General features: G+C 49.9%; 2 protein-coding genes across 7 annotated transcripts in view; one reads left to right on the top strand and one right to left on the bottom strand.

The window, feature by feature from the left end:
• The window catches only part of LOC311519316 (uncharacterized protein), a 33,154-nt gene extending 18,663 nt beyond the window's left edge, over positions 1-14,491 (top strand). The window contains exons 3-5 of one of the 6 annotated variants that reach the window (XR_014711253.1): positions 7,273-7,347; positions 11,692-11,758; positions 14,007-14,024. Coding sequence is in view for 3 of the 6 variants with exons in the window: in XM_084625732.1 (XP_084481858.1) it covers positions 7,273-7,347; positions 14,007-14,202 (271 nt within the window). In the remaining 3 variants the exon portion in view is untranslated. Of the gene's footprint in view, positions 1-7,272; positions 7,348-9,183; positions 9,314-11,691; positions 11,759-14,006 lie in introns of those variants that run through there. The other 5 variants (XM_084625733.1, XR_014711254.1, XR_014711255.1 and 2 more) reach the window with 5 other exon arrangements.
• LOC311519314 (dedicator of cytokinesis protein 2-like) overlaps positions 1-23,754 on the bottom strand; it is a 338,844-nt gene that overhangs the window by 119,080 nt on the left and 196,010 nt on the right. The window contains exon 28 of the mRNA XM_084625731.1: positions 22,429-22,524. Within this exon, the coding sequence (XP_084481857.1) occupies positions 22,429-22,524 (96 nt within the window). The remainder of the gene's footprint in view (positions 1-22,428; positions 22,525-23,754) is intronic.

The raw sequence follows: 23,754 nt of genomic DNA, 5'->3' as shown, positions 1-23,754 counted from the left end.
CACAAATCAGATGTCAAGAATTATAACATTCATAAACCAGTCGGAGAACACTTCAATCTCTCTGGTCACGCGATTACAGACATGAAAGTTGCGATATTACAACAAAAAAACTTCAAATCCAGACTCCAGCGAGAAACTGTTGAATTGGAATTCATTTGCAAATTGGATACAATTAACTTTGGCTTGAATAGAGACTGGGAGTGGCTAAGTCATTATGCAAGGTAACCTATTTCCCCTTGTTTTTTCCTACCCTCCTCCTCCCCCCCCCCCAGACGTTCTTGTTAAACCCTGGATTTGTGCTGGAAATGGCCCACCTTGATTATCATACACATTGTAAGGAGAGTGGTCACTTTAGATAAGCTATTACCAGCAGGAGAGTGGGTTTGTGTGGGGGGGGGGGTGAGAAAACCTGGATTTGTGCTGGAAATGGCCCAACTTGATTATCATACACATTGTAAGGAGAGTGATCACTTTAGATAAGCTATTACCAGCAGGAGAGTGGGGTGGGAGGAGGTATTTTTTCATGCTTTGTGTGTATATAAAAAGATCTTCTACACTTTCCACGGTATGCATCCGATGAAGTGAGCTGTAGCTCACAAAAGCTTATGCTCAAATAAATTGGTTAGTCTCTAAGGTGCCACAAATACTCCTTTTCGTTCTTAGAAGAAGAATTTTAATTAAAGAAAAGGTAAAAGAATCACCTCTGTAAAATCAGGGTGGTAAATACCTTACAGGGTAATCAGATTAAAAACATAGAGCATCCCTCTAGGCAAAACCTTAAGATGCAAAGAGACAAAACCAGGAATATACATTCCATCCAGCACAGCTTATTTTATCAGCCATTCAACAGAAGGAAATTTAAAGCATTTCTAGCTAGATTACTTACTAACAGTTGTAAGGCTGCATTCCTGATCTGTTCCTGGCAAAAGCATCACACAGACAGACGAACCCTTTGTTCCCCCACCTCCAGATTTGAAAGTATCTTGTCTCCTCATTGGTCATTTTGGTCAGGTGCCAGCGAGGTTATCTTAGCTTCTTAACCCTTTATAGGTGAAAGGGTTTTGCCTCTGGCCAGGATGGATTTTATAGCCCTGTATACAGAAAGGTGCTTACCCTTCCCTTTATATTTATGACAACCTCTCTGTAGGATGGTTTGCAATATAAGATAACAATATTAATTGCAGAGTCCTCACACTGTGAGAGTCATTAACAGAGTTTGAACCCATGAGTTGTAGATCCACACACAGGCTTCCACAGCTATGGGAAGTGAGGGGTGAGGAAAGCTTGCTAATATCCTGTGTGTGGGTCAGCCCATCGAGAAAGACATGACCCATTTTGTCCCAAGCACACAACTGTTTGGGAGCTAGCGGTGGGATGCTGCGTATCAGGGTTACTGGTTTCTGTTCTTAGCACTGGGGACACAGTATGATGTAGTGGTTGTAGATATCACAGCCAAACATAACACTTCAGGCTGAGTTGTCTGCAAGGACTGAATTCAAGGCTTGGCTCTAAAAGCACAGCCAACTCCATTAACATGGAAGTAGTAATAGACTCAGGTTATGTTCACACTGCAAAACCCCCTCCTCAACAGTGAGTCTCAGAGCCCAGGTCAACTGATGCGGGCTTGGCCTGTGGCCCTGAAAATAGCAGTGTAAACATTTGGGCTTGGGCTGGAGCCTGGCTCGGGGGCCTCACCCCCTTTCACGGGGTTTCAGAGCCTGGGCTACAGCCAAAACCTGAATGTCTGAGCTGCTATTTTAGCCCCATAGCGTGAGCCCTGCCAGCACCAGTTCGTTGATCCGGGCACTGAGATTTGCTGCCACAGGTGTGGCTTGTTTCTTTTTGCAGTGTAGACCTACCCTCAGAATCCTCCATATGTGGTGTACCACCAGAGAGTGACACCAAGCCTCATTGCATCAGTGGGGTTACACATGCACATAATTTGGCACATTGCTTCAGAAAGGCCGCAGGGCAAAGTGGATGAGGTTTGGGTCTATCATATTAAGCACATGGATTCTAGTCCTAGGCCTACCTGTAGAGACCTGTTGGAACCTCCTAGTTATTTGTAAAACAGGTAAATGCTAGCTGCCTTCTTCTAAGGTGGTGGTGTGAGCCCTGGGTTACTAGTGGTTGGGAAGGGCAAAAAAATATTTGCACCAGTGGAAGAGCTGGGATTAGAACTCATGTTCTCCTGGTTTACAGCTCAGTATGCCTTGTCTTCCCTAAGTTTCGGGCATGTGTGTATCCTGCCACTTTCCCTTTCCTGTACAACATGGATTGGCAGAGACGACCGCAAGACTCAGCAGGCAATTCGGACTGCTCTCGCCAGAAAAAGGAAGATGCAGCAACTGTGAGAGCACAGACTGACTCCCCAAGGCACCCCAGTTGGGGGTCCAGGCCTCCCTGCTGTGTGCGGTCAGGTCTCTCCGAACAAAGCACTCAGTATTCATGTCTGTTCATTTCACTGATTCTGCTGTTCCTGAGAATGGGGACGTGGGAGCAGCACCAGTGCCCCTGACCCATGCCTTGACTTGTTCCTTGACTTTAGCAAATCTTTTGACATGGTCTCCCACAGTATTCTTGCCAGCAAGTTGAAGTATGGGCTGGATGAATGAACGATGAGGTGGATAGAAAGCTGGCTAGATCGTCGGGCTCAACGTGTAGTGATCAATGGCTCCATGTCTAATTGGCAGCCGGTATCAAGTGGAGTGCCCCAAGGGTCGGTCCTCAGGCTGGTTTTGATCAATATCTTCATTAGTGATCTGGAGGATGGTGTGGATTGCACCCTCAGCAAGTTTGCAGAGGACACTAAACTGGGAGGAGAGGTAGAAACGCTGGAGGGTAGGGATAGCATACAGAGGGACCTAGACAAATTGGAGGATTGGGCCAAAAGAAATCTGATGAGGTTCAACCAGGAGAAGTGCGGAGTCCTGCATTTAGGACGGAAGAATCCAATGCACCGCTACAGACTAGGGACCGAATGGCTCGGCAGCAGTTCTACAGAAAAGGACCTCGAAGTTACAGTGGACGAGAAGCTGGATATGAGTCAACAGTGTGCCCTTGTTGCCAAGAAGGCCAATGGCATTTTGGGCTGTATAAGTAGGGGCATTGCCAGCAGATCGAGGGACGTGATCGTTCCCCTCTATTTGACGCTGGTGAGGCCTCGTCTGGAGTACTGTGTCCAGTTTTGGGCCCCATACTACAAGAAGGATGTGGAAAAATTGGAAAGAGTCCAGCGGAGGGCAACAAAAATGATGAGGGGACTGGAACACATGAGTTGTGAGGAGAGGCCGAGGGAACTGGGATTGTTTAGTCTGCAGAAGAGACGAACGAGGGGGAATTTGATACCTGCTTTCAACTCCCTGAAAGCGGGTTCCAAAGAGGATGGATCTAGACTCTTCTCAGTGGTAGCAGATGACAGAACGACGAGTAATGGTCTCAAGTTGCAGTGGGGGAGGTTTAGGTTGGATATTAGGAAAAACTTTTTCACTAGGAGGGTGGTGAAACACTGGAATGTGTTACCTAGGGAGGTGGTGGAATCTCCTTCCTTAGAAGTTTTTCAGGTCAGGCTTGACAAGACCCTGGCTGGGATGATTTAGTTGGGGATTGGTCCTGCTTTGAGCAGGGGGTTGGACTAGATGACCTCCTGAGGTCCCTTCCAACCCTGATATTCTATGATTCTATGCCAGACATGGGGACATAGTGTGAGTCTGCTCCTATCTGGATACCAGAACATCCACCTCTACCAATGTGCCTGAAGCCTGGCTAGTTCTGGTGTCTGCATTTCAAAAAGAATGTTAAAATTTGGAAGGGAGCCAGAGAAGAGCTACAATGATTCGAAGTCTGACAAACCGGCCTTCATAGTGAGAGGCTTAAGAAGCTCAATCTATGCAGTTTATCCAAGAGAAGGATAAGAGAGGATGTAATCACAATCAGTTACTACCTGCATGGGGAGCAGAGGGCTCGTTAATCTAGCAGACAAAGGCAGAATGAGATCAGTGGCTGAATTCTGAAGCTAGACCAATTCAGGCTAGAAATAAGGAGGAGTTTTTTCTAAGGGTATGTTGCTATAAGATGGCTATGTAGTCGCGGCATAGCGCTAGGAGAGAGCTTTCCCAGCGCTGTAAAAAACCCACCCCCGTGGGGAGTGGCTCCCAGTGCTGTGGCACTGTCTACACTGCTACTTTACAGCGCTGAAACCTTCCTAGGCAGTCACTGCCTATTTTGTATTTGTGCAATTGATTGTTCCTTCCTAAGTGGAGTACTTTGCATTTATCCTGATTGAATTTAATCCTATCTATTTGTGACCATTTCTCCAGTTTGTCCAGATCATTTTGAATTCTAATCTTATCCTCCAGCCCCTCCCAGCTTGGTATCACCATCCCCAGACTTGATAAGTGTGGTCTCCATGCCATTGTCCAAATCATTGATCAAGATATTGACTAGAATCAGACCCAGAACATATCCCTATGGAACCCTACTCAGTATGCCATTCCAACTTGACAGTGAACCACTGATAACTACTCTCCAGGAACAGTTTTCCAACCTTTTGTGTACCCACCTTATTGTTGGTTTGTCTAAGATCTATGTCTCTAGTTTGTTTATGAGAAGATCATGTGAGACTATCAAAAGCCTTTGTAAAGTTGAGATATATCCCATATACTGCTTCCCCTCGTCCACAAGGCTTCTTGGTTTGACATGACTTGTTCTTGACAAATCCATTTTGACTGTTACTTATCACCTTATTATCTTTGAGGTGCTTACAAACTGATTGTTTGATTATTTGCTCCATTACCTTTATGGGCATTGAATTTAAGATGACTGGTCTATAATTCTCTGGGTTGTCCTTATTCCGCTTTTTATAGACAAGTACTATATTTGCCCTTTTCCAGTCCTCTGGGATCTCTCCTGTCCTCCACGAGTTCTCAAAGATAATTGCTAATGGCTCAGAGATCTCTTCAGCCAGTTCCTTAAATATTCTAGGATGTATTTCCCCAGACCCTGCCGACTTGAAAACATTTAACTTGTATAAGCAATTCTTAACTTGTTCTTTCCCTATTTTAGCCTCAGGTCCTATCCCATTTACACTGATGTTCACTATATTAGTCATGTGATCACTGCTAGCCTTTTGGCATTTAACATGAATCTGGATACTGTGTGCCGTACTGGCCATCTCACCTCACCTGGTGTACTGCGGAATTAGTGGGGGCTCAGAGATGAAGGAGCAACAAGAATGATTTGAGTCTTGGACAAATTCTCCCATGAGGGTCTGACCAGCCTGGTATTGTTCCCTTAGAGAGGAGATGCATTAGAGGAGACTGGTCTATAAAGTACTGAATGGGCTGGAGATGGGTGGTGGAAGCAGGAGCTCCTGTTCTCCCTGGTTCACAGCACACGGACAGTCAATGAAACTGAATGAGGGAAATTCAAACCGATCAAAGGAAATACTTTCACACACAGTGTAATTATTTTTTGGAACTCTCTGCCACAGGATGGTGTTAGGGTCAAGATCTTATCAAGATTTAAAGAGGGGCTGGGCATCTGCGTGGAGAACAGAGGAATGTACTCGTGTGTGTGAATAGTTGATGCTCAGAAGCAAGTCCTGAAAAGGACTGGCTCCAGCCCTGAGGCAGGGCTTATCACCTCGTGGACTGGATGAGATCTCAGCTGGAGCAGATGAGCCCACTTCTGCCTACTGCAAGGTTTCTTACACCTTCCGCAGAGACAAATGGTCCTGGCCCCTGTCAGACATGGGAGACTGGGCTAGATGGGTCATGGGGCTGACCCAGGCTGGCTGTCTTTATCTGTCCATCCAGCTTGATCCTTCTAATGGTTTTCTCATCCCACAAACGCTACATTATACCAACAAGGGGCTCTGTCTCCACGCTTCTCACACTGTCAGCTATGCAGGGCGCAGGTACAAAGTGTGTGGTGTTTGGGGTGGGATTCACCCCAGGCTTTCTAGAGGCCACAGCCTTCCCAGAGAGCTCAGCGTGCAAAGGACCACCGAATTCTCTGCTAAGCTGCCATGAGGGGGAGCTCCAGCAGGGTGATCATGTAGGGTTGGCACATGGCAGGGGGATCAGGCCTTCTACTGCTCCTACTACCCTGATCTGCAATCTTGTGAGAAGCACAAAGTCCGTTCTGAGTCTGGGAAGGGTCCCATCCCAGCTTGGCCCTGCACTGAAAATTAAATGATACAAAAATGGGGGGAGTGGTAAATAGTGAAGAGGACAGGTCACTGCTAGAGAGCGAGCTAGATCCCTTGACAACCTGGATGTGAATAAAAAATATGCATTCTAATATGGCTGTATGAGAATGTGTACATCTAGCAACAAAGAACGTAGCCACACTTACAGGATGGGGGACTCTATCCTGGGAGCAGGGACTCTATAAATATCACATGGGGAACAAATATTTAATAAGGGGCTCCTCAGTCCAGCAGAGAAATGTATAACCCGATCCAATGGCTGAACATAGACAAATTCAGGCTGGAAATAAGGTGGAAACTTTTACCAGTGAGAGTAATTAACCTTCGGAACAATTTACTGAGGGTCGAGATGGATTCTCCATCACTGGCAATCTCTCAGTCAAGATTGGCTGTTTTTCTAAAAGCTCTGCTATGGGAATTATTGTGGGGCCGGTCTCTGGCCTGTGCTGTACGCGGGGTCAGACTAGATGATCACAATGGTCCCTTCTGGCCTGGGGAATCTATTGAAACCATCTAGTATCAGTGGCCAGGCAGTGAGCTTATCCTAACCCTCTGCTCACGATGGCATTACCTCCCAGAGATGGGTCAGAGCCACTGTCTCTATTGTGCTGAGGAGAAAGCAGCGGCATGCAGGGTTCCCTCGGAGAATGAGAGGTGGAACCCAGGAGTCCTGGGTTCCTAGAACCCAGCCTTCCTCTCCCATAGCCAAGATCCTGGAAGCTTCCCTGCCCTCCTCTCCAAAAGCTGTGAGTGGTGCTGCCACCCCACCCACAACTCTGCTGTCTGTGGTCCGGATGCTCAGCCCCTCTTCATTAGCCACTCCGTCACGATGCTCTCCATGCCCCTTCTCTCTTTCTTGCCAGTTGCAGTTCTCCAGGACGTTTTCTGATCACCCTGGCCCATTGGCTCCTGCTGCGTTGCCTCACTGACATCACTGTCCTACCTATGGCAATGGAGTGATGTCACAGACCCCTGGGGAGTTCTTACAGGGAGGGGTCTGAGAGACACTGGGAACAGCAACCCCAGGGCTCCTTGCTCATGGGGTTTCTGCTCTGTTGTAGGAGATGCTCATACCGGACAGGGCAGGATATCGCCAACTGTGGGACCTGCCGGGACTGCGCCTGCATCATCTACAGGTAAGAGCCACCTCGCCAACCCCAGTGTGCTTGACCCCTGTCTCTGCCCCAGGCCCCTCCTCCACTCCACCCCTTCCCCCAAGGCCCCACCCCTGCCCCGCCTCTTTCTGCACCCACTCCATCCCCACCCTGCCTCTTCCTACCTAGTTCCATCCCTCCCCCAAACACGCCACATCCTCGCTCCTCCCCCCTCCCTCCCAGCCTCCTGCACACCACGAAACAGCTGATCGCAGCAGGTGGGAGGCATGGGGAGAGAGGAGGAGGCGCTGATCTCCAGAGCCACCGGCAGACAGGAAGCACAGGGAGGGTAAGGGAAGCTGATGGGGGGCTGCCGGTGGGTGCTTAGCATCCACCATTTTTTCCCTGTGCGTGCTCCAGCCCCGGAGCACCCACAGAGTCGGTGCCTATGAAAGTAGGGGCTGAGGAGCAATGTGCAAACAGACACAACCTAACGGTTCCTCAACAGGCCCCTATGCCCCGGGGAGTCCTGGCCTGCAAGCTCCTCCCTGTGTGAGACATGGGTGAAGGACAGAGGTGCTGATGTATCCCAGGAGGGTCATTGCAGGCCTGATGCACCCAGATGGAAGAGTCCAGTGCGAGGAAATCTTGTCAGCCATAGCTGGGTCACTGGGGAATCCTAGAATGTCAGGGTTGGAAGGGACCACAGGAGGTCATCTAGTCCAACCCCCTGCTCAAAGCAGGACCAATCCCCAACTAAATCATCCCAGCCAGGGCTTTGTCAAGCTGGGTCTTAAAAACCTCAAAGGAAGGAGATTCCACGACCTCCCTAGGTAATGCATTCCAGCGCTTCACCACCCTCCTAGTGAAAAAGTTTTTCCTAATATCCAACCTAAACCTCTCCCACTGCAACTTGAGACCATTACTCCTTGTTCTGTCATCTGCTACCACTGAGAACAGTCTTGCTCCATCCTCTTTGGAACCCCCTTTCAGGGAGTTGAAAGCAGCTACCAAATCCCCCCTCATTCTTCTCTTCCGCAGACTAAACAATCCCAGTTCCCTCGGCCTCTCCTCATAAGTCATGTGTTCCAGTCCCCTAATCATTTTTGTTGCCCTCCACTGGACGTTTTCCAATTTTTCCACATCCTTCTTATAGTGTGGGGCCCAAAGCTGGACACAGTACTCCAGATGAGGCCTCACCAATGCTGAATAGAGGGGAACAATCATGTCCCTTGATCTGCTGGCAACGCTCCTACTTATACAGCCCAAAATGCTGTTAGCCTTCTTGGCAACAAGGGCACACTGTTGACTCATATCCAGCTTCTTGTCCACTGTAACCCCTAGGTCCTTTTCTGCAGAACTGCTGCCTAGCCACTCAGTCCCTAGTCTGTAGCAAGTATCAGGGGGTAGCTGTTAGTCTGTATCCACAAAAACAACAAGGAGTCAGGTGGCACCTTAAAGACTAACAGATTTATTTGGGCATAAGCTTTCCTGGGTAAAACACCACTTCTTCAGATGCATGGAGTGAAAATTACAGATGCAGGCATTATATAATGACACATGAAGGGAAGGGAGTTATGTCACATGTGAAGAACCAGTGAGACAGGGCCAATTCGATCAGGGTGGATGTAGTCCACTCCCAATAACAGATGAGGAGGTGTCAATTCCAGGAGAGGCAAAGCTGCTTTTGTAATGAGCCAGCCACTCCCAGTACCAATGCAAGCCCAAATTAATGGTGTTAAATTTGCAAATGAATTTTAGTTCTGCTGTTTCTCTTTGAAGTCTGTTTCTGAAGGTTTTTTGGTCAAGTATAGCTACTTTTAAATCTGTTATAGAATGTCCAGGATGATTGATGTGTTCTCCTACTGGCTTTTGTAGGTTACCACTCCTGATGTCCGATTTGTGTCCATTTATTCTTTTACGAAGGGACTGTCCAGTTTGGCCAATGTACATGGCAGAGGGGCATTGCTGGCACATGATGGCATATATAACAGCAGTAGACGTGCAGGTGAATGAGCCGCTGATGTGGTTGGGTCCTCTGATGGTGTCGCTAGAGTAGATATGGGGACAGAGTAGGGAATGAGGTTTGCTACGGGGATTGGTTCCTGGGTTAGCGTTTCTGTAGTGTGTAGTTGCTGGTGAGTATTTGCTTCAGGTTGGGGGGCTGTCTGTAAGCGAGCAGGACTCTGCACTTGTCCTTGTTGAACTTCATCAGATTTCTTTTGGCCCAATCCTCTAATTTGTCTAAGGCCCTCTGTATCCTATCCCTACCCTCCAGCGTATCTACCTCTCCTCCCAGCTTAGTGTCATCTGCAAACTTGCTGAGGGTGCAATCCGCACCATCCTCCAGATCATTTATGAAGATATTGAAGAAAATCGGCCTCAGACCCAACCCGTGGGGCACTCCACTTGATACCGGCTGCCAACTAGACATGGAGCCATTGATCACTACCCATTGAGCCGGACAATTTAGCCAGCTTTCTATCCACCTTATTGTCCATTCATCCAGTCCATACTTCAGCTTGCTGGCAAGAATACTGTGAGAGACCGTGTCAAAAGCTCATGTTCAGCTTTGTTTGCTGCACAATATAAACCATGCTCTACGTCTCAAAGTGGGCCAGGCACACAGGATGGGTGCACACTTAGTGCACATACTCCAGAACTTTCAGCTGTGCCTTTGTGCCCGGGGAGCTGTGCAGGGCGAGGCAAGGCCTGACACAGCAGGGGTAAGGCTATGGGCTGAGATTGAGGAGCATCGGCAGAGCTACAGTGGGATCAAATATTTGCTAACAGCTCTTTTGTCTAGCAGACAAAGGTAAATATGATCCAGTGTCTGGAAGTTGAAGCTAGACAAATTCAGATAGGAAACTGAAACATTGCAATTAAAACAGCCCTGCAGCCCAAGCCCCAGGAGTCCGAGTCAGCAGGCATGGGAAATCCAGTGGCTGGAATGCTTGGAAGCGAGAAAAATTCAAAGTACACTAAGGCACATGTTTACGTGAGGGTAACTGGAACAACTTAGCCAGGGATATGGTGGATTCTCTCTTGCTTGGAGTCTTTAAATCAAGATTCGATGGCTCTCTTGCTACAGGATATGCTCCAGCTCAATGAACTGCTCTGGCCTGTGTTATGCAGGTCAGACTGGTTGATTATGATAGTTCCTGCTGGCTTTAAAATCTATGTCCTGTGCGTGAGGGGAGCCCATGGCTGGAATAGGGGGGCTCTGAGGGGTGAGATCGAGGGGTGCCAGTGGAGCTGCATGTCTGTTTGGGGAGCTCCCTAAGCCTCTTTCCCCTTTCACTGGCCAGCAGTCTGTGCCCCTCCCATCTGACTGAGCTAAAGAGCCTTTGCTGGAAAGTGAGACTGTTGGTGAATGTCATGTGAAAGCTCTGCATGAGGAGTGACAGCCCCTTGCAAACTGTCACCTACTGCTGAGCCCCATCAGCCTGTGCTGCTTCTCTGCTATGGCAGGCACTCCCCCCGCCCCTCCAGACATGCCTCCTCCTTGGGTAATGGCTCCTAGCGGGTGGAGTGTGGGATCCCAGGGGCCCAGCTCTTAGTCCTCTGTGCCTGGGGGCAAGGGAGTGCCTGTCTCCGTCTCCCTCTTTCCCCAGGTCCAAATCAGTCCAAGGCAAAGAAGCCACAAAGCCCTGAGCAAGCGGAAGGGGGAGGGAAGGGAATGGGACAGCTGCTACTTGGTCTGTGAATGAGGGAGGGCTGGGGGACACTGTCCCCATTACCCTGTGGGAGGAGGGGTACTCTCAGCTGTTCACTGTGTATGTCAGGCTGGGTGTCCCTGTGTGTGTGGCTAAGGCTCTTTCCACGTCTGTGCACCCTGCTCTCTCTGTGCATGTGCTCATTTGATCATTAATGACGCTTGTTCGGTTTGTGTCACTGAAGGCTGAATGGCACTCTGATGGGTGGGTCTCTGAGCAATGCTGTGTGCTCATGTGGGTGCATCTCTGCCTGTGTGTATGCCTCTGCCCCCACCTCTCTTTGCATACAGGACGCTGTCTCCCCTCCATAGCTGTGGGCGGGCGTCTCTCCCTGCTGCAGTGTGCATCTCTCTCTTTGGAGGTGCCTTGTTGTGCATCTCTTGCTCTGTGCTTGCTTACACGAGAGCTGACAGCAAATTCCTCCTGTATAGCTAGTGGGGGATTTCAGTGCTAACGGGGATTGACAGGTCTGTCTCCGTGGGCACTGTGACTGGGAGGGATGTCACAGCTGAGGGAGACGGGTTGTATAACTCTTGTCTCTGACTGTGGACTCCCTCTGGGCTTAGCTGCCATCCACATGATGAACAAAGTGCTCTAGTCAGACCCACACAGGCACAAGGCAACAGACACTAGAAACAGCGTCATGCCTGGACCCTGTGACCTTTTCCAGACGCTGAGAGCCTGGTTCTGTTGCAAGGAATGTTGGGCGACTGAGACTGTACAGAGGAGACATCAGGGTAAGGTGCAGGCTGGGTAAGTGGAGATCAGTGCAATAGCTGAGGGTTAATGGTGGAGTCCCTGCCTGCTCTGCCAACAAGTCAGTGCTCCTACTGCAGCTGAGGGAGACGGGCATTCCCTCTGGCCACTACAGAGCTCCGTTCCTCAAGCCCCTGGCGTACAGTGGGAAAGGCTCATTCTGTTATGGACAGGTTTCAGAGTAACAGCCGTGTTAGTCTGTATTCGCAAAAAGAAAAGGAGGACTTGTGGCACCTTAGAGACTAACCAATTTATTTGAGCATAAGCTCACGAAAGTTCATGCTCAAATAAATTGGTTAGTCTCTAAGGTGCCACAAGTCCTCCTTTTCTGTTATTATTGGCATCACTTAGATCAAGGTCCCACGGTGCTAGGCGCAGCACAGATTGCCCCTGCCCTGAGGAGCTCACAGTCACGTAGAAAAGACACGCACAGGAACAGGGCTAAGGCTCCTTGAGGCCCAGAGAGAGAATGCCTTCCCCACAGTCACATGGGGGAACAGAATGCAGGTCTCCTGCTAACAGCAGCCATTCTTCTATTGCCTGTAGATAGAACAAAATGGCTCTGATCCGCTGTGAGACAGCAAGATTCAATTCCTTAAGGGGAAGAGCATCCGGGGGCAGCTTTTGGGGTGGATCAGCCAGAGCATGGGGTGTGCAAACCTCCCTTCAATCATTAGGACATACATTAACCCTTTACACACCGCTCCCGCAGCCTTCTTTACATCGGGGCCTAGTGACACCAGGAATGTGCTGCCCCAGGGGCCATAAGGCCAGAGGAAGAATTCCTTCTCGCTCCATTCTTATTTGACTCCCCAAAGGAGCAGGGCAGGGACCTGGCTTCTCTCACTGTGGCAAGTTTCCATCCTGCCCTGGAGTACAGAAGGGATGTTAGGCAGAGGTCTACTGCCTAAAAGCCCGCATTCCTGCTTCCCCAGCCAGCTGATAGGAGGAGGGGAGGTACCATGTTACCTCAGTCCCCAGCACCTACCAAAGCAGTGAGTAGATGCTCTCTTTTTCATGCCTAATTTCTCTGATTTTTCTGCCTCACTCAAGCTCCCTTGTTGTAAACAGGTGTTTAGCGGGAGGGCTGGTGGAGCCATGTTTGACTGTGAGAGGGCCTCGTTTCTGAGTCGGGCTGGAAGATATGATAGGCTGAAAGGGGCTCAGGCTCAGCACTGAAGCCTTCTTCCACCACTCTCCTAGTGAAAAAGTTTTTCCTAATATCCAACCTAAACCTCCCCCACTGCAACTTGAGACCATTACTCCTCGTTCTGTCATCCACTACCACTGAGAACAGTCTAGATCCATGCTCTGGTGCTTTCCTTTTAGATTGAGCGAGGGAGTACAGCTTCCTGGGCACAGTGCATGGCCCAGGTAAGCCTTTGCTGATGGGCGAGGGTTTGCTGGGGTGGAGTGGTGGTTCGACGGACCCTGATCACACATTCATATAGAATAACTGTCTGTTATAACTGTGCATCCCCTCAAAGGCTAGAGTTGCTTTCTAGCTCTGGTGCGTGCTGCTGTGGCTAACCCCAGAGTTGTGGGTGAGTGATCCTTGGGGATAGTCTGGACAGTCAGAAAAGTTTCTGAAGCACTTTGGGACCCAGTGGGAGAAAAGTTGTTCTATAAATGACTTAATTAGTTAATGTACGTCAGGATCTTTGAGGACAGACTGCTGACTGTTACTCTCATGTAATCTCATTAGTGCTCCATGGGGCTGAAATCATTCCCATCTGACATCAGCTCAGCGGCTGGTGGGAAATGTGTTGATGTCTCAGGCCAGTACAGGTGTCCACATCATAAAAGCCCCTAGCCCAGCTTGTTAACAGTCTCAGCCGAGACTGAGGCCTGAAGGGGCATGGACACTAAACTCCCCTGGCAAGGTGGATCCGGGCAGGGCAGGGGTAGCTTGTGGAAAGAGGACTCCACTACTGATTGTCCTTGAATTATTATTGTATGAAATAGGAAAAGGAGGACTTGTGGCACCTTAGAGATGAACCAATTTATTTGAACATAAGCTTTCATGAGCTACAGCTCACTTCGTTAGATGCATCCGACGAAGTGAGCTGCAGCTCACGAAAGCTTATGCTCAAATAAATTGGTTCATCTCTAAGGTGCCACAAGTCCTCCTGTTCTTTTTGCGGATACAGACTAACACGGCTGCTGCTCTGAAACCTATTGTATGAAATGTTTCTTAATATTTTCTTCTTTGTTCTGTGTCTTCCACAGCGTCGAACATGATTTTCGGCAGCAGGAAGGCCGCTTCCAGAGGGTGCTGAGCAGCATTGAGAGTGAGTCAAGGCAAAGCTCCCCCACGATAGCCCGGGCCACCACACCGACTTGGCAAGAGCTGTCCCCGATGCCGAAGCTGCCTGCAAAACTGGACTCCAAAAAATCCAGGCGCAAATGTTTCTGGTTCCTGTGACCCATGGTGCTGCCTGAGGGGGGGGATGCAAAGGCCACATCACCAAGGCAAGAGGACATGCGTGAGGTCCCCACTGCCAAAGAGACGTTCTATTGCTGACACACCAAGCACTCTGTTCCTTTCTCTCCCTCTCTCTGAGTCTAGGGTTTGGGTAGCACCAGCTTTTGTATTCTTACCTCTCCCCTGTTTGACATACTAAGGCCCCTGTGTAAATAACAGGCAGGAGGCGGAACACCACTGCACTTAATGAGAAATCAATAAACTCTAGGGAGACGCTATTTTCACTACACAGGCTCTTGCCAGCAAGTTTTTGTTCTTAAAAAGGCAGTGATTGGCTCCTGCTGTTTGGAGTATTTGGGGGTGCAATTAACAAAGAAGGCATGGAGATAACACTCCCTCCATGCACCCAGGGTGTCACTGCCATCATGGTAAACATGCTGAAAGCTGCTGGAGTTTTGTCTACACTAGGGCTCCCTTCAGTGTAGCTGAACAGCTGGTTAACACCCCTGCCTCCATCTCTGATCTCCAAGGGCAGGCACCCCCAGCATTTCCAATCTCTGTCGCTCTGATGTCCGGCTACATCTCCCCTTTCCCTGTGTAATGAAAAGCGCATTTCTATGGCATGGCTCCCCACAGAACAGCCAGCAGCTGCCTTTCAATCACTTCAGTGTATCAAAAGTACCTGGAGGTTTGTCACTTCCAGGCTCAGAGTTCAGTGGCGACTGTTTCAGCTGCCTAATGAGAGGCCCTGCAATTGTGTTTTACACACAGAAAAGTTGGGGGTCTGTGTTACAAGTTCTCCTCAGCATAGCACCATTCCCCTTCACCCCAATGGTCATCAAGTGTCCCACCCCAGTCTGGCTTGCTGTCCAGGTGACAGGGTAACTAAGTCCTCTGCATTCTGGGTTGAGAGCACCTTCTTATAGCCTTGATTTCTGAAATCACGAGTTGCAGGGATTAGTCAGAGAGCTGCAGCTCCTGCTGATTCACAACCACTGCCATCAGGACATGAAGGCACGAAGCGCCTCACCAAATGCAGCACAGTGTGAAACTTTCTCCATGCTATGTGAACATCGCAAAGATCTTGCATGTGGTTACGCATGGGGGAACCCGACCTTTGAGTTTCCTGGATCAGACGGTTGGCAGGGGGATGCAGCTATTGGGAGAAAGGCCAACACTGGAAACTGGAGGAAACTGGTACATAGGCAAGTGCCAGTGAATGAGCCCTGGGTTCTCACCTGTTCAGAAATCTGAGACTCATTCACTCACTTTACATTCCTCAGAATTCTGCAGAGCCTGCTAATGAAAGAGCAGATAGTACCAGTGGGGATGTGTGCACCTGCCTGCTGTGGGCATAGCTGAGACCAGCCCAACTCATTTCACACCACCAGTTCTGATCACTTGTGACCTGCTACCTCTAATCAGAAGCACTGTGGTATTGAGTCTGGATGGGGAGGGGAAGCCAAACCTAGAAGTTATACTCTCCGTCCCACATGCAGCTGGCTCGCAGGGAAGGAAGTTGAGGGCTCCCTGGCTGCAGGATTCACTGACTAATTACAAGAAAGCAATTAGCAGCTCAAATATTCCAGCTTTTTCAAGGCTGCCCATGAGAGGAGAAATGCAATGTCAGTTTAATGAGGGTCCCAGATCAAAGAGGGCTGGAAGCAGCCAGTGGGCGACGTCAGCATGCTGAGCACGGCACAGAAAACACTTCCTAATGCTCCACACAACGTCAGCAAGATGTTGCCGTACTCAGAAAAGCCAACCTGGAGCTGCACAAAGGCCAGGAGAGTGGGAAAGGAGAGGGCTCTACAGAAATCCCATGAGGCTGAGAGCAGCACAAAGGCCTCTGAATGATACTGTCTGTGCATGACAACGGGCTGGAAGGGAGGCTGGGCCCCAAGAAGGCCTCAGAATTCAATACCCATTGAAGTCAATGGCAGCTGCTGGTCTCCTGTAGGGGGACACTTGGCTCCAGCAGCAAAGACAGAATTTATCTCATTGAAGAACATTTGAAGTCTCAGCATTTCAGGTGTCTGAGACTTGCTATGGCCAATGCACTGTTCACTGTCAACCCCAACCCCAAGCCTGGACAAGTCCTGTGAGGGAAGGATCACAAACCCAGTCAAGAAGAGACTGGGATCCATGCAAGCTCCAGGTTACACCCATCTGAAACAGACTAAGGAGCTCAGCAGAGAATTTGCATGGGTCTGCTGGAATTGATATAACACTAACCCACCCTGAGCCTTCTGCCCTTAACCCACGTCCATCTGCCCTGAACTACAACATATGTCTCGCCGTATGACCTTAACCCACCAGGAACCCTATTTATTTTGGATGGAACCATTTTTGCGCTTCTCACCCTGTGTGGCACGGATGAGGGGAAGCTTAGGTCTCTGGTGTGGGGTTAAGTAGCCAGGAAACTCCAGCTGCATGGTTCATAAGTCCCAGCACTCCGGAAGGCAAGAGCTTCCTTTGGCCTGCAGGCTTTGTGAGCATCCATGAGCAGTTTTTCTTTAGAAGCAGATGACCAGGTCACAGCTGAGAGGTTCTCAGTACCTTGTATCCCCCTCCCCATTACGCAGCTGCTGAAAGGGTCCCATGGGTGCCTATGTTCAGGGTGCTTGTGGGCCTTGGTCAGATCGTTCACCTGGGATGTATTGGGCACCAGGACAGGATGGCAGGTCCCTGGCTGTGGCATCTAAATCAGTGAAGCTTTTAGCTTGTGCAGTTTCACAATCCCCTATAGCCAACAGAGGCTTCACAAGGAGGCAACATCCCTAGCCAAATGATTATTCTGTTGTGCTCTGGATGAGCAGGTCAGATACCTGGGTGAGGATAGGCATTTCCTAAGGGGGGTGGGATGGGAGCTCTGAGAGGTGTACCCGTGTTGCTGGGGTCACCGGACAGGCCAGCATGGGAAACAGAGACACTCGGGTGTACCAGAGAACAGAGCCAGGGGCTGCTGGGGGACAGTGCAAACAGATGTTCCCTCATGGCATGGGGAGCTAGGGCTCTGAGGGAAGGGGGCAGAAAGTGATCACAGAGCTGTCCCTGGGCTTCTTTCCCTCATGCCCCCATCTGCTTCCCATTACACACAGGTTCAATGACGCTGACAAGGACTATGGGTCAGTTTGGCTCTGTGCTCATAAGAAGCTTCCAAACCCCTGGAGTACACACAACAGAGCTGGAAATAGCACTTGCAACAACAGGCTCTGGGAAGATGTTGACTGTTGCTCACCATAGAATCATAGAATCATAGAATATCAGGGTTGGAAGGGACCCCAGAAGGTCATCTAGTCCAACCCCCTGCTCGAAGCAGGACCAATTCCCAGTTAAATCATCCCAGCCAAGGCTTTGTCAAGCCTGACCTTAAAAACCTCTAAGGAAGGAGATTCTACCACCTCCCTAGGAACAGCCAGTCATGAAGCAGCCCTGCACCTCTGCGTGGAGCCAGGGAGTACACAGGCAGCATATAGCTGATAAGTCAGGCCAAGACAGCTACCAGACAGCATTTCTGAAACTCAGATGGTTCAGGTCTTGGCAAAGATTCAAGTGGAGATGGCTGGGATCAGGTCAAAGGGTTAGATTCTCTTTGTACTGAAACTGGTCTCTAACTACCTCATCCAGTGTTCCTCATTACTACTATTATAAATTATGCATGTAGCTCCATTACCGCTCCCTTCTGCCCTCACTTCCCTGGGATGCCAAAATACACCACCCAAAAGCAAGGGTAACAAAAAACATAATGCTAGTGAGCTCAAATCCCACCTGATCCCCACCAAGCTTCCTTCACTCGCTTGGATCCCACACTCTAAAGGTCCTTGTCACAGACCGGAAGGTTCAGAGCTACAATCTCTCCCCCGCCGCAAAAGCGCTGGAGAGAAGGGTATGAAAGGAGATGCTATGACCAGCTGGGCCACACCCTGTCTGCCTCATTTACAACACTGACACAATGCCTGAGGGCAGAACTGGATACAGAATAGCTTAGCTAAGCAACTGTCCATAAGGCCATTACCCCCAAGGTCAGAGAGGAGCATTTAGGACTGAATCCGCAATCTATTCAGCAAGCAAAGCCACTTAAGGATGAGCAAGAGACAGTGCTGGTGATCTGGAGCTGGAAGAGCTTCCTCACCCATTGTGTCAGGCAAGCCAATCAGAGCTCTCCTGAGAAACTGCACAGATTATGCCAGGAAAACAGCCCATCCACACTGCAGCAGTGAAGTGATTCTAGTGAAGGGAGTCTGAGCCTGCCAATTGTGAGAGACTCGCTGAAGAGGGGGATATCTCAAAATATACGCTTGAAACCCATCTCAGGATCAAACCAGAACCATTAAAGAGCAGAGCCTTGTCACTCCTTGAACCATGGGGTCAGACTGAACTAGTAACTCTCTGAGCAGGTGTCTTACTACTTGCTACAGTAGCTCCCGGAATTAAGGTGCTAACTCACAGGGATCAGTGTAACAGCAGCACAGAGTCCTGGGCATGCCTATCCAAACATCCCGCCAAGGGGCTGCCAGCAGCCTGAACATGCACAGACCTGAGCAGAGCGACCTGCTGGAGAGATCCTCAGGCAGACTCCAAACAGAGAACATAGCAGAGCCAGAGGCTCAGTGAGCCTCACAGCACCACTCTGCCATGCCCGTCACTCCAGATTCGCTGCCTCCAGCAGCACTTGTCAGTGAGAACCAAGAACGGGAGGACAACACTGTCCTCAGATCCCAGCAGGCCCCTCCACTGAGAGGCGAACTGAGCTTCAGCCGCCATTGCTCCTCTACACTATTGGTTTACAGTCATCCCCACTGACTTCCCGCTGCCGCAAGAGCGTCACTGTCAGCAGGACACAGAGCGTAGACCCAGCGGTTTGCAGTCTGGGCAGTCCCCCTTGGGCTAAGCTGCCATGCACTAACTCCCTGTTATTCCAGTTTCCCCAGACTCGCATTCAGCCCCTGGTTTCTAACCCCTGCCCTGGCCCCTGCCCAGTGGGACTGATTTATCTCTAGCCAATTTATCAAGTTTCAGAGTAACAGCCGTGTTAGTCTGTATTCGCAGACAGACTAACACGGCTGTTACTCTGAAATCTCCCTACAATGTGCATGATAATCAAGGTGGGCCATTTCCAGCACAAATACAGGTTTTCTCACCCCCCCACCCCCATACACACACAAACTCACTCTCCTGCTGGTAATAGCTCATCCAAAGTGACCACTCTCCTTACAATGTGCATGATAATCAAGGTGGGCCATTTCCAGCATAAATCCAAGTTTAACCAGAACGTCGGGGGGGGGGCAGGGGGGTAGAAAAAAACAAGGGGAAATAGGCTACCTTGCATAATGACTTAGCCACTCCCAGTCTCTATTTAAGCCTAAATTAATAGTATCCAATTTGCAAATGAATTCCAATTCAGCAGTTTCTCGCTGGAGTCTGGATTTGAAGTTTTTTTGTTGTAAGATAGCGACCTTCATGTCTGTGATTGCGTGCCCAGAGAGATTGAAGTGTTCTCCGACTGGTTTATGAATGTTATAATTCTTGACATCTGATTTGTGTCCATTTATTCTTTTACGTAGAGATTGTCCAGTTTGACCAATGTACATGGCAGAAGGGCATTGCTGGCACATGATGGCATATATCACATTGGTGGATGTGCAGGTGAACGAGCCTCTGATAGTGTGGCTGATGTTATTAGGCCCTTTGATGGTGTCCCCTGAATAGATATGTGGGCACAGTTGGCAACCGGCTTTGTTGCAAGGATAAGTTCCTGGGTTAGTGGTTCTGTTGTGTGGTATGTGGTTGTTGGTGAGTATTTGCTTCAGGTTGGGGGGCTGTCTGTAGGCAAGGACTGGCCTGTCTCCCAAGATTTGTGAGAGTGTTGGGTCATCCTTCAGGATAGGTTGTAGATCCTTAATAATGCGTTGGAGGGGTTTTAGTTGGGGGCTGAAGGTGACGGCTAGTGGTGTTCTGTTATTTTCTTTGTTAGGCCTATCCTGTAGTAGGTGACTTCTGGGAACTCTTCTGGCTCTATCAATCTGTTTCTTCACTTCCGCAGGTGGGTATTGTAGTTGTAAGAATGCTTGATAGAGATCTTGTAGGTGTGTGTCTCTGTCTGAGGGGTTGGAGCAAATGAAGTTGTATCGCAGAGCTTGGCTGTAGACGATGGATCGTGTGGTGTGGTCAGGGTGAAAGCTGGAGGCATGTAGGTAGGAATAGCAGTCAGTAGGTTTCCGCTATAGGGTGGTGTTTATGTGACCATTGTTTATTAGCACTGTAGTGTCCAGGAAGTGGATCTCTTGTGTGGACTGGACCAGACTGAGGTTGATGGTGGGATGGAAATTGTTGAAATCATGGTGGAATTCCTCAAGGGCTTCTTTTCCATGGGTCCAGATGATGCAGATGTCATCAATGTAGCGCAAGTAGAGTAGGGGCGTTAGGGGACGAGAGCTGAGGAAGCGTTGTTCTAAGTCAGCCATAAAAATGTTGGCATACTGTGGGGCCATGCGGGTACCCATAGCAGTGCCGCTGATCTGAAGGTATACATTTATCAAGTTCTTTCTTCATTTTGAACCCCTCCCCCACCTGCTGGCACATCAGATCTGCTCCCCACATCAAGGCACTGGCTAACCAAGTGAGCCATGGGGCCATCTTGCCTCGTAGCTCCTCACCTACTTGATTAGGCCATTTCACCAAATAGTCCAGCCGGGCCCTAACTCTGATGCACCAGTTGAGCAGCGCTGTGCTCCAGGGTACGTCTATGCAGCCCATGAAAGCAAGGCTCTCATTCAGCCCAGGTCAACGGACGCGGGCTAGCGGGGCTGCAAGCAGTGCTCTGAAATAGCTGAGCCGATAACCATCTGAGGCTGCGGCTCAGGCTGGAGCCTGGACTCTGAAGCCTAGGAAGCGGGGGTGGGCCTCAGAGCCTGAGCCACTGGATAGACATACCCAGGATTCTGCAAAGCACTCCCTACTCAGCTATTTCTAGAGCATGAGCCCCAGGAGCCCAAGTCTGTTGCCCAACGCTGGGAGGCTTGCACCCACTGGCTGTGTGGACAGAGACTCTATGACCAGCTGATGCCCTGAACCCTGAGATTTAATCCGCTCTGCATTCTTGGCATGCAGAACTCCAAACCGGACAGTCTCTACGCAAAAAAATAAATGGATACAAATCAGACATCAAGAATTGTAACATTCAAAAACCAGCAGGAGAACACTTCAATCTCCCTGGACACTCAACAACAGACATAAAAGTGGCAATTCTTCAACAACAAAACTTCAAAAACAGACTCCAACGAGAAACTGCAGAACTGGAATTAATTTGCAAACTGGACACCATCAAATTAGGTCTGAATACAGACTGGGAGTGCATGGGTCACTACAAAAACTAATTTCCCTCTCCTGATACCCACATCTTCTTGTCAACTGTTTGAAATTGGCCACCTTGATTGCATTGGCTTCATTAGCACTACGAAAGTGATTTTCCCTCCCTTGGTATTCACCCCTTTTGAATAGGCCACTTCCACCTTAACTGAATTGGCTTGTTAGCACTGACCCCTCTCTTGGTAAGGCAACTCCCATCTTTTCATGTGCTGTGTATTTATACTTGTCTACTGTATTTTCCACTCCATGCATCTGATGAAATGGGTTTTAGCCCACAAAAGCTTATGCCCAAATAAATTTGTTAGTCTCTAAGGTGCCACAAGGACTCCTCGTTGTTTTTACAGACTAACACGGCTACCACTCTGAAGCAGAACTCCAATGGTGATTCAGGCCCAGCAAGTAAACCTTGTTCCTGGAAGGAGCCCAGCTCCCTTCACCTGTCCTCAGAACTCACATTCTTCAACCTCGAGATGTCCCTACGGCCCCACCTCCACAGAAGGAACCTCCCACTACGAGATGAGGCCCAGCCGTCTGCCAGCACCCCATGAGGGTCGACCCAGGACTCCACCCTGCCACAGTATCTGCTCCTACCATGAATTCCCCATGTGCCGTGTTCGGTCTTGGGCTGAAGGATTTTCCAGGGGTTCTGTGTAACACCGAGAGCCTCATCCTGATCAAGCTGCTGCAGGATGAATAGCACCAATAGCAGGGGACTCTCATGAGAAGCTCTTACCACCCCACCTCTTAGCACCCCAGCACACTCTTTTGCACTCACCAGGGCCCGTTCAGGGGCCAGGCTCACTCCAAGATGCCTGCAGCCCCCCAGAACCGCACAGAGCAAGCAGTGGTACTCACTCTTAGGTCGTGCTCCTGGTCGAGGACAATCACCCTGCGATTGACAGTGCGCAGCAGCTGCTCCAGAATCATCTGCACATGCCCCTTCACCTTCCTCTGAAAGGCAAGACACACGTCATGTCCAGAGTCCGGGCAGCCCTGCCCTGGTCTCACTCCTGGGATCACCATGCAGGAGACAGAAAGGGAGGTCACCTGGCAGTTATACTCCTTTGCATGGTGAGTACTCAGAGTGCCCCAGGGGCTGTGTCAAACGCAGCTTTGGCACTGTAAAAGGGACCTCCCCCAGCAATGGCAGCAGCCGACAGACAGCACAAGAGGAATCATGCAGGTGGCCCCACTCACAGCTGGGAGGGGCTGCTCAAAGGGCAACTCAGCCTGCATTTGAGAGCTGGGACTAAAGCACGGAATTCTCTCTCCACACCTTAGAAACAGATGGCTGCTCGCTCCTAAGCTACTGGCTGACCTCGTGCACCCACATAAGAACATAAAAGAGTGGCCAGACTGGGTCAGACCAATGGTCCATCTAGCCCAGGGGTGGCCAACCTGTGGCTCCAGAGCCACATGGGCTCTTCAGAAGTTAATAGGTGGCTCCTTGTCTAGGCACCGACTCCGGGGCTGGATCTACAGGCACCAACTTTCCAGTGTGCCGGGGAGCGCTCACTGCTCAGCCCCTGGCTCTGCCACAGGCCCTGCCCCCACTCCACCCCTTCCTGCCCCCTCCCCTGAGCCTGCTGTGCCCTCGCTGCTTCACATCTGCCACCACTGAGAACAGCCAAGCTCCATCCTCTTTCGAACCCCCCTTCAGGTAGTTGAAGGCTGCTATGAAATCCCCCCTCACTTTAAATAACCCCGGTTAGGATGGAAGAATCCCATACACTGCCACAGGCTGGGGATCAACTGGCTAAGCAGCAGTTCTGCGGAAAAGGACCTGGGGGTGACAGTGGACGAGAAGCTGGATAGGAGTCAACAGTGTGCCCTTGTTGCCAAGAAGGCTAATGGCATATTGGGCTGCATTAGTAGGAGCATTGCCAGCGTATCAAGGGAAGTGATTATTTCTCTCCATTTGGCACTGGTGAGGCCACATCTGGAGTATTGCTGTTCTCAGTGGAGGAGGAGGCTGTTCTCAGTGGGGGCAGATGACAGAACGAGGAGTAATGGTCTCCAGTTGCAGTGGGGGAGGTCTAGGTTGGATATGAGGAAACACTATTTCAGTAGGAGGGTGGTGAAGCACTGGAATGTGTTCCCTAGGGAGGTGGTGGAATCTCCTTCCTTAAAGGTTTTTAAGGCCTGGCTTGACAAAGCTCTGGCTGGGATGATTGAGTTGGG

This window comes from Lepidochelys olivacea (genome assembly GCF_965140295.1).
Source record: "Lepidochelys olivacea isolate rLepOli2 genome assembly, chromosome: 4".
NCBI classification, from domain to species: Eukaryota; Metazoa; Chordata; order Testudines; family Cheloniidae; genus Lepidochelys; species Lepidochelys olivacea.
Note: the sequence above shows the minus strand (reverse complement) of the source record. Positions and strands in the feature narration are given on the sequence as shown.